The 9173-nt window shown below is 40.6% G+C and overlaps 2 protein-coding genes across 2 annotated transcripts in view; one reads left to right on the top strand and one right to left on the bottom strand.

Annotated features, from left to right (window-relative positions):
• LOC137793247 (uncharacterized) overlaps positions 1–2061 on the top strand; it is a 3461-nt gene extending 1400 nt beyond the window's left edge. Inside the window, exons 2-4 of the mRNA XM_068589276.1 lie at positions 180–368; positions 520–845; positions 1384–2061. Coding sequence (XP_068445377.1) covers positions 542–845; positions 1384–1676 — 597 coding nt within the window. The 5' untranslated portion in view covers positions 180–368; positions 520–541 and the 3' untranslated portion in view covers positions 1677–2061. The remainder of the gene's footprint in view (positions 1–179; positions 369–519; positions 846–1383) is intronic.
• A 3642-nt stretch (positions 2062–5703) lies between these two features.
• acp5a (acid phosphatase 5a, tartrate resistant) lies at positions 5704–7231 on the bottom strand. Its single transcript, XM_068589246.1, has 5 exons — positions 7141–7231; positions 6698–6897; positions 6480–6604; positions 6032–6377; positions 5704–5959 (listed from the first exon to the last, which is right to left on the bottom strand). The coding sequence occupies exons 1-5, from the start codon at positions 7229–7231 to the stop codon at positions 5720–5722; spliced, it is 1002 nt and encodes a 333-aa protein (XP_068445347.1). The 3' UTR covers positions 5704–5719.
• Positions 7232–9173: the final 1942 nt, after the last annotated feature.

The following is a 9173-nucleotide window of genomic DNA, read 5'->3' as shown; positions in this document are numbered from 1 at the left end:
AGATTTGGTTTATCCTTTATGAGGAGGGAAAGCAAAGCTCACAGTGGATTAAGTAATCTGTGTGGAATAGGATGGGAGGGGGTGAGAGGAGAGAGAGCTAACAGGGATTGATTGATCGTTGCTGTGATTGGAAGTGTAATCCCTCCCTTCCCCTCTATCCTCTCTGTTTCACCGCCCAGTCTGGATTATTTCAGCAGAGAGGACTAAACTCGCAGCAGAGAGGCACAGAAGCTGTCTGGCATGTCCTGATGCCAGAGGATGAACTGATGAATTCAACATGATATTAAACATGAAACAGGATGTAAAACGACACTGCAAAGATCCAAATGTGTTCAAATCTGGAAGCTGCAATAACTTGGTCTTGACAGGTGGGTTAATTTATTCACTAGTCTGTTTTTATGTTGGGCAAGGGGCTTCACTCTTCCATCTGCCTTATATTAAAGTTAGTTAAAGATAGAATATAAACATTATTTTTTTTTTTTTGGGCGTACGCTTTGACTCTTTCTCTCTTCATTTTAGGGAGCGACACCTGAGCAAGTGGATGAATCAAATTGGGAACATCTTCAGTTTTAAATATAATAAAATAACTACTACTCATTGGAGTAAGTGGGGCTCCTACTCTGGGAATATGGACAACGTTAACTACACAAGCGAAGGCGGACTTTCATTCCAGTACTTGGTTCAAAATGTGGATCCTCTGTACAGGGAGTACAAGCCTCCTTCTAGAGACCTCATCCAGCTCCCAAAATCTATGATTTACCTCCTTGTTGCCGCTCTGGTTGTAGTTGCTGTGGCTTACGCTATCGTGGGTCACCTCATCAAAGACCTCATGCTGGATATAACAGGTACTCAAGTCGGTTAGAAGCAGCCGCCTCATGTTAATTTAACATTAGTTGAATCCCAGAACTCCTTTTTATAATTAAATAAGTTTGTCTTGTGCCATCTACAAATACGTTGATGTAGTTTAGAGCTAGCACAAATATTTAATTGCCAGTTTTTAATTGCCACTTGAACATAGATGTTAGTTTAATTTACTTCACTACATATTATTGAGGGAGTTGTTTACAGTTATATCAGGGTTGATGTACAACACAATAGTCTCAATTCATGACATGTCGAATACGAGATGCATTCTCCTCTCTTAATAATGTTTTGTTTAAAATCATGGCATTACGATTTAATATCGATTGTTTTCTCATTTTTATTTTAGTTTTGTGCTGAAAAATTAAAAAAAAAAAATCAGGATATTATATAGCAAAAAGCTGAATAAAGTGTACTTGTTGAAGCATAAAACGATGTTGTCACCTCAACAAGCTAGTTAAGCTCTTTCACAAAGTTGTGAAAATACATTATTCTTCATTATTCTCTTTTATCCACCCACAGACTGTTTGCTGGGCCCATACGAGAACGACCTGAATAAAGAGAGAGACGTGGAGGGAGTTAGCCCGCTGCACATCTCATCTGCCCTCAACCACTCCCACCCAAATGCCTTCCACGTGTGGGACCAGAACGACGTCCTCATCTCCATCCCTCTTCGAGAGGAGAGCCCACCGTCCAGCGCTCAGCCCAGCCCTCTCATGGCTGTCATCCCATACATACCTTCTTTTTTCCCCAACTCCTTTAACATCAACAGCCCCGCCCACAATCGTCCATTCCCGAAAGAGAGTGATGCATGAGGCAACACGAAAGATCCAAGACATTTTTCAAACAGTTTTTTTTTTTTTTAATCCTTTTTGGTCACTTAGATTTTCTTCTTTAGTTGAGCGTCTTCAGCTCCTTGAAGATGTCATGTAAATTAGCGAGTCACAAATCCAGGAACATCAAATGGTCTGCAGAGACTTTCGAGTATGCATTCAGACTTTTGCTGAGTGGATTTACGTCTGTCGGAGTCAGTGATGTGTCTACCTGAGACAAAAGACAAAAACAAACGGACAGCTTTCACTGTGGATTCGTGCCAAGTTAGAACTATGATTGATCATCAGTCATGATCAGGTCGTTACATTTGTCTTTACTACATTCCTGAATTTCTCTTCAGGTATCAATAAAGTATCTATCCATCTATCCATCCATCTTCCGAATTCATAACCATGTTTGGTGGTTAACAGTCGAATGTCTTTTACTTCAGTGCATCACAACCAAAATCACATCTAAAGCCTCTATGTGTATCATGTTTTATGAATACCTGATAAAAACAAACAGAGCAATGTGAGTTGTGTCAAATAAATACCTAATGGTAGCATCAATCTTTGTCTGATACTAAATATAATGTTGGTCCGTATATGAGGCTTGACCTACGAACTAATAGGGTGAAGTTAATTCAATTAGTGGAGGTGAGCACATTAACTTTACTGTGTGCTGCCCTTATGGGCACCGACTAGTACACTTAGTGTTGAAAATAGAAGCCTCGGTAACAGAATAATCATCCATGCGTATCTATTTTGGTAAAGTAATACAAACCACATTAAATACAAACATACAATCCTATTTTTTCTTTCACAAAGAATCTGGCTATTTGACAAATGGTGTTAAAAATGATTAAAAATGTTTTAAAAGTGAGTGTGATAGGTTACACATCAAAGCCTTAAATATAGTTATTTTATTCGGTCAGGTCATATCTGTGACATATACACTGACATATAACTATGTTTATGCAACTGCTGAAAGTGTGCAGCTCTCTCTTGCTAGTTGACACACACACACACACACACCTTAAAAAAGATAGACTTTAAGTAGGATATTGACAGAGCACACAATGGCTGTGGCCTCACACACATTCACAGAGTATTAGCAGTTTCATTAATTTCTCATTTTCTCTCTGTTTGTGCCCGTAATTAAGATATTCCACCTTTACTTTCTCTCTCTCTCTGGACAAACAAAACACTAACATATTATATTATATTATATTGAATCATTTTGAGGAACTCATTGAGTTGAGATTCTTTCCATCTGTGAAACCCTGAGTGCCCCTCTTCAGTGAGGAGATTAGGGAGAGAAGATTAGACGAGCAGCTTAGCCTTTAATACAGCATCCTTTTATTACTTTTGAGCTGCGGCATTAGATAAATCGGACTGCAGAGGCCTAATCTGAGCGGACAAACTTCTAAAATCCACATTATTCTGCTTGTATGACGACATTCATTGGATCCAGGCTTGGTTGTGCAGAGACAGCCAACAAAAGAGTTATAACAATGTGTGTGTGTGTGTGTGTGTGTGTGTGTGTGTGTGTGTGTGTGTATATATATATATATATATATATATATATATATATATATATATATATATATATATATATGTTGTTTTTTCAGTCCTGACTTGAAGGTTTTCTCAATTATTTCCTCGGACAGGAGATGTTACTGCTCTGAACTCTGGGAGATGGAGCTCTTCATGTGTAGCAGATGGGTTAGAGCTTAAGATGAAGCCAATAAAGAAAGAAGGTCAGTCTGTGATACATCAAGAGGCTCCAGACCCTCCTCACTTTAACCATAGCGGTGCCACACGTAACACAACTTTGAATTCATTTCCAAAGCTGCTTTTAAGAGCTAATGTTTTTGTTTGTTTTTTAGCATTGTGCATCAGCACAATTCAAGGTATTCAATATTCATAGCTGAATGTGTTACAGACACATGATCATCTAAATAAGGAGAACATAGCTCCTGTTGGGTTACATGCCAATCACTAGTGCTCGTGTCATTTCCATCCTGTTCCTCTTTAGTCATATTTCTCTGGGATAGTTTTAACATTTGAGCTGGTTCCTCTGTCAGCGTGGTTTGTCTCTGTTTGACGAGTGACATTTCAGGGTTACTCTTGTTGCGTTGAAATCTCATGTATGAAAATGCTAATTGTTAGTAGCCATTTTATGATCGACATTGAAACCTGTAATAACTGTTGCTTAATGAGCTAAAACTCAGTTTAAAGCTCCTTAGAGCCCATGAATAAGAGGATGATTGTCTCGCAACCATTTTCACATAGTTTTCTCTTTATCTTTTGATAAATGGTGAATACAAAAATATCAGTTTCAAACTACTCGAAATCGTGAATTTAAACAGTTTTTTAGTTGTTGCAAACCCCTTTGGTAATCCACTGAGGATCCATGCAGATGAGAAAACACTTAGGTGGGTATAATTACTTTAAACACACAGAGGGTGAAATCATCAGTCGTGACGTGCAAACACGAGGCTTTTTTCAGTTTACATCATCCAGGGTTAAGAGATCCTTACCAGTTCTTTATCCTCCTTAGGTGACGGCTTACCATCGGCTGATTTCTGACTGACGGTGACTCATTCACAGTTCCAGCTCTCAGTTTGATGTTGCATGACTCCAGCGGACTGTAGCTTATCCTAAGTGGATAAGCAACACAATTGAAGAGTCACTATACCTATAAGAGCCAAACTGTGGTTAAGACAATACAAACAAGGGGAAAAAACTATGAATTTCATTAAATAATGCAATAAGACATAACGTGCCCTGGACAGCTTGGGGATTTGTGAACCTATTAAACATACAGTGGTCCGAATAAAAGGAGAGATCCAAAAAGCCTGCTTCCATAAAAAAAATGAAAGGCAGTAAAGTCAAACAATTCAACATGTCAGCAGAGGGAGAACAAAAATGGAAACTTGCCTGTTCTGCCTCGTTTGCTATCATTGGTTAGCTGAGTTTATCCTGGTTGGGAATACTGCCTGTCTGTCATTCAGCCTAATCCTCTGTTGGAAGGCCAGGATGTCCTGTAACAGACAACAGAGCAGTGACAGTGGAAGACTTGACCTCTCACATTCAGCAGCAGCTGCCAACCTACGTTAGTATTTCAACTCTGCTCACATAAGTCTATGTGTTACAATGCATTTAAGGGGTGGTGTTAAAGTATTCCAGACATTCATACAATGCAAATGTGCACATTTAAGTTAATTCTTAAACACAGCTCTCATGGCACCCTTGCCCAGTTTTCCATAATGCAGACAAATTAGCCAAAGCCAGAAAACAGGTTCATGTAAGATGGCATTTTGCCAAGCCTATCTAGCTATATGTAAAGCCATAAAAATCCTAGTTTCCAAGCCTCATGATGCAATTCTTACACAATTGTATCTCACTAAACATCTTTTGCCACATTGAACAACAACAGTTACAATACACAAGTGCAGCACTGCAAGTTCATGAATTATTTACAGTGACCTGATTAAACAGTGGCTGCCTTGTTATTGGTCATTTGTGCAATACTGGCAGACTCGCGCTGCTGACGCGACAGTAAACAAGAATGTCCAACCCAGACAACACCTTGTGGGCACGCTAGGCCAAGCGCAAACAAACTGCATACAGACGAAGCAAGTTCAGATAAACCAGATCATTAGTTACAACATGAAGCGAGAAGGTTTTAGACCGCAAACAGCAGTGTTCTGGTGTAAATAAGATGTCAAGGGTTTAAGAGGCAAGTAATGCATTGAGCGAAATTGTTTTACTATTTACAACCCACATCTTAGAGACTGTACCCAGTCACCAAGCATGAGCCAGTAACAGTCTTATGACTTGTGGTGCTCAAGTTTCTACCACAGACCAAATAAGATGACACAACACTTCTTTACAAACCATTTATTATTTTAGCACAATAAATGTACATGTTAAACCAAGAGTCTTTTAAAATACACATTTTGAAATATTAAAGTTTAAAAACAAAAGTTAATAATTAATGGATGCAATTAATAATTCAGCCAGTCCTGTGATGAGCTAGTCTACTCAAAGACCCTTTGGGAGAGGACCCTGCGATAGAGGGAAGTGCCTTTAGCCTGAAAGAAGGTCACGATCATCTTGTTCTTTGTGACTTCTGCATGAACAAAGCCTCCCAGTGTTGAAGCTTGACCTGTGAAGAACTTCACAGAACCTTTGGGAACACGATTCCAGTGACGGATATCAGGATCCAGGAAGTTTCCAGCACCGCTCACAACGTAGCCCACACCAGACTCTTCAATGTACTGTATGGAGACAAACACTTTATTAGGACAAGCGACACAGGCATCCAAAGAACACATTTCGCATGAACCAACCTGCAGATTATGGTCGTGACCGCAGAGGTACGCAGTGGCATTGTATTTGATGAGAAGGGGCTGAAGCCTCTGCAGGAGACACTCTGTTGGCCCGTGCTCAGACACCGACCACACAGGATAGTGGCCGGCCACCAACAGGAAGTCGGCCTTGGACCGAGCCAGTCTCTGCTGCAGCCACGTCAGCTGACGGTTGGCATTCCCTGCATGCAGAGGGCCTCTGGGCTTCTGATCCACGAAGTCATCAGAGTTGCCGCACAGCATTATCGTGTCAAGCATGATGATGCTTAAAGTCTTCCCAGTGTTGGGGATGTGAAAGTTCAGCTCATAATAGTAAGAGGGGAACGTCCTATACATTAATAAAAAATAAAAAAATTTAACAAAAGACCGTTGTGTAACTTGAGCATTATTGGTATCAGTTTCAGACTGACATTTTAAAGTTGGTCCTTACCAGCGATCAGATTTGTGGCTGTACTCTATTTGGGCTTTGACATTCCCTGAGTGGTCATGATTGCCAGCAAGCACATACCAGGGGATTTTGAGAGACTTTGCCGTGTAAACTGACTCAAAAGTCTCCTGATGGAAGATGCAGAGGAGAAAGCAAGGTTTTTAAACCACAACGTTATTTTAACACTTCCTCTCACAAGACCTTGAAATAACGCAACTGACCTGAAACCGAGGAGAATCCACGCTGTCCACACCTTTGTAGTAGAAGTTATCGCCAAGGGCCAGAACAAAGTCAGCTCCTATCTGCTCTGCGACTTTGCTCAATTCTTGAGCAGTAGCCTTCTGCACAGCAGTGATGTAGGGGGGATAAGGCACGCCGCCCCAGTCTCCTAGAGCCAGGAACTTAATGGAGGTTCGGTTTGCTGAAAGGGAACACAACTTAAGGTCTTAGGAGCACATGATTATTTAAATAAATTATTCACAAGAGACCATGAAAGCCCATGTGAAGTGATATGAGATGTAAAGTCTTAACATCTTCTGCCGCAACCGATACAATTTTTTTCCCCTGGACTGAATAAGAAAGTAGCACTTTGTAGTTTGGCCTTCTTGAAGAGTAAGTGACTTCGGATAAAAAAAGTGTCAGCTAAATTAAATGTAACACTTACTGCTAGTTTCCTTCAGGTCCTGAAAGTCAATAGGATAGCAGTAGGTCACAGGAATGGCAGCAAACAGGATGGATACCAGTGTAAGTGCCATCTATGAAAAACAAAAACAATCAGATCTGCAGTTAGCAGTAGAAGTAACGCAGCAAAAAAAAATAATTGAGAAAGTCACTATGACATTTAGACAAAACAAAAAAATTAGTCAAGAAACACAAAGAAAGAAACAAGAAGTGAAATAAACTGCCCCTGTGTCGTACCATGTGAGCGTATGCTTCCGCTCTCCTCCCTGTTTCTCAACAACATGCTGTCTTGCTTTTATGCCTAAAGATGCCTTGTGATTGGCTGCAGCCTGAACCGGACATGTCCCAGCTGAAGCTAATATAAGTTCATCAAAGCAGCCGTGTCTGTGAGGCTGAGAGGACCACAGGTCACAATGGCATCTTTGTCTTTTTTAAAGAAGACACTGTGCTCACAGATCAAATGACCATCAGCTTGAACAGAGTTAAAGGTAAAGCAATGCCTCAATCATCCCCCATTAAAAATAAAACAAAGCTGGTTGACAAGAAAAACAACTTTTGTACAGTTGGTGTCTGTGTGAAGGGATCAAAATGTCACAGAGCCAAAGATAAAACAACACTTACAGCTGATGACGGGTGAAGTGAGCTCAGGATGACCTGACCGGACCCTCTCCGTCCTCGCAGCGCTCCTCCTGCTTGCCTTTTATCAGGATTCCTGGAGGGACACGCTGCAGGGACATGATCATTGCTCACTTTCTGACTCAGTCTTGGCAGGGCAGGGTCATCTGGGCCGCATGTGATCTGCAATGGTTATTATAACTAGTGTCCAGACTCTACTTCTTCCACTTCAGTGTTATTCACTGTTTTCCTTCTACATTTTGCGTTTTTAAATCTTTTTATATCATTTGGGAACAAGAGGTGTGGCGTACCGATTTGATTTCAGAGGCTGAAGGCTGGGCATAAAGTAGGATAAATGTTGACGTCACGGACAAATAGTGTGGTCTCACAAAAAGCAGCCTTTCTATTGATTTATTTATCAATCTTTTATCTTCTCATTTTAAATGAAACTGAACTCACTGCGCACATTATCTGTTGAACAGCTAGAAGCCATTGGCGGTGCAATTTCAACTGAAATAACTTAACTCAAGCCATCAATAGAAGATGCATTTTTACATGGCCAGATGAAGAGGGACGAGCATGCAAGATGCAGATAACAGCCGCGTTCCAAACTTGTGCTGCTCACACATGCAGGCCTAATTAAAGTGCTATTGCACCTTTGTTTGTTTCTACACATAAATGTCATAGCCAAGTTCACTTGTCAGGAGTGTTACAATTGAGGTGTGAGAGTAACACTTAATGTCCCATCAACACTAAACAAACACAGCACAATTAACATTGTTTATTTCTTCATGTTTGTGCTTGTTTGTGTACAGCTCTTGGTCGCCAGGTTAATGTGATTGGCCACTGCAGCGTGAGGCCAAGTTGCCATTTTTTCCAGCACCCTCTGCAGCTCAAATGCATTACCCAGATATGAATAAATGCGAGGTTCAGCATTTTTTGCCGCGCTGGCAGTACACATTACATACATTCTAATTATAACTACACCTTCAATGTGCTTTCCCTATTTTACATTTATCTGTTTGTGTGCCGGTGCTTCAATTTCATCGCAGAGGAACCCATCTATCTTTGCAACTGCCTAACCTAGTTTCCTCCCAGGTGTCAATGAGACTTCATCTAATCTTTGCCAGCCACACTGTTATAGACCACGCATGCTACATGGTGATACTACATGCATGCTCGACTGGCTGATACTGCATGCGCTGCAGAAGCCATTCACAGCACTCGTGGCTGTTGCAAAACATGACGAGTAACACAGTTGTGAGGAATATCTTTGGTATTTTAGGGGAAGCATTGAAGACATGAATCTTAATTAAACATAATGGTTGGACAACAACTATGACATTCAATATCTGAGTTCCATCAATCACAGTAATTAAAAGAAAGGTCAAATCTAAATTT

This window comes from Clinocottus analis, unplaced genomic scaffold (genome assembly GCF_023055335.1).
Source record: "Clinocottus analis isolate CAN_PGR_092001 unplaced genomic scaffold, fCliAna1.0.p SCAF_22, whole genome shotgun sequence".
Classification (NCBI taxonomy): domain Eukaryota; kingdom Metazoa; phylum Chordata; class Actinopteri; order Perciformes; family Cottidae; genus Clinocottus; species Clinocottus analis.
Note: the sequence above shows the minus strand (reverse complement) of the source record. Positions and strands in the feature narration are given on the sequence as shown.

What these genes read in the sequence shown, in the direction of transcription:
- acp5a (XM_068589246.1), bottom strand. Translation starts at nt 7,231, where the DNA reads ATGGCACTTACACTGGTATCCATCCTGTTTGCTGCCATTCCTGTGACC. An exon ending in GGACCTGAAGGAAACTAGCA is followed by an intron (nt 6,898 to 7,140) that starts GTAAGTGTTACA and finishes GTTCCCTTTCAG; the next exon opens with CAAACCGAACCTCCATTAAG. An exon ending in AGCCACAAATCTGATCGCTG is followed by an intron (nt 6,378 to 6,479) that starts GTAAGGACCAAC and finishes ATTAATGTATAG; the next exon opens with GACGTTCCCCTCTTACTATT.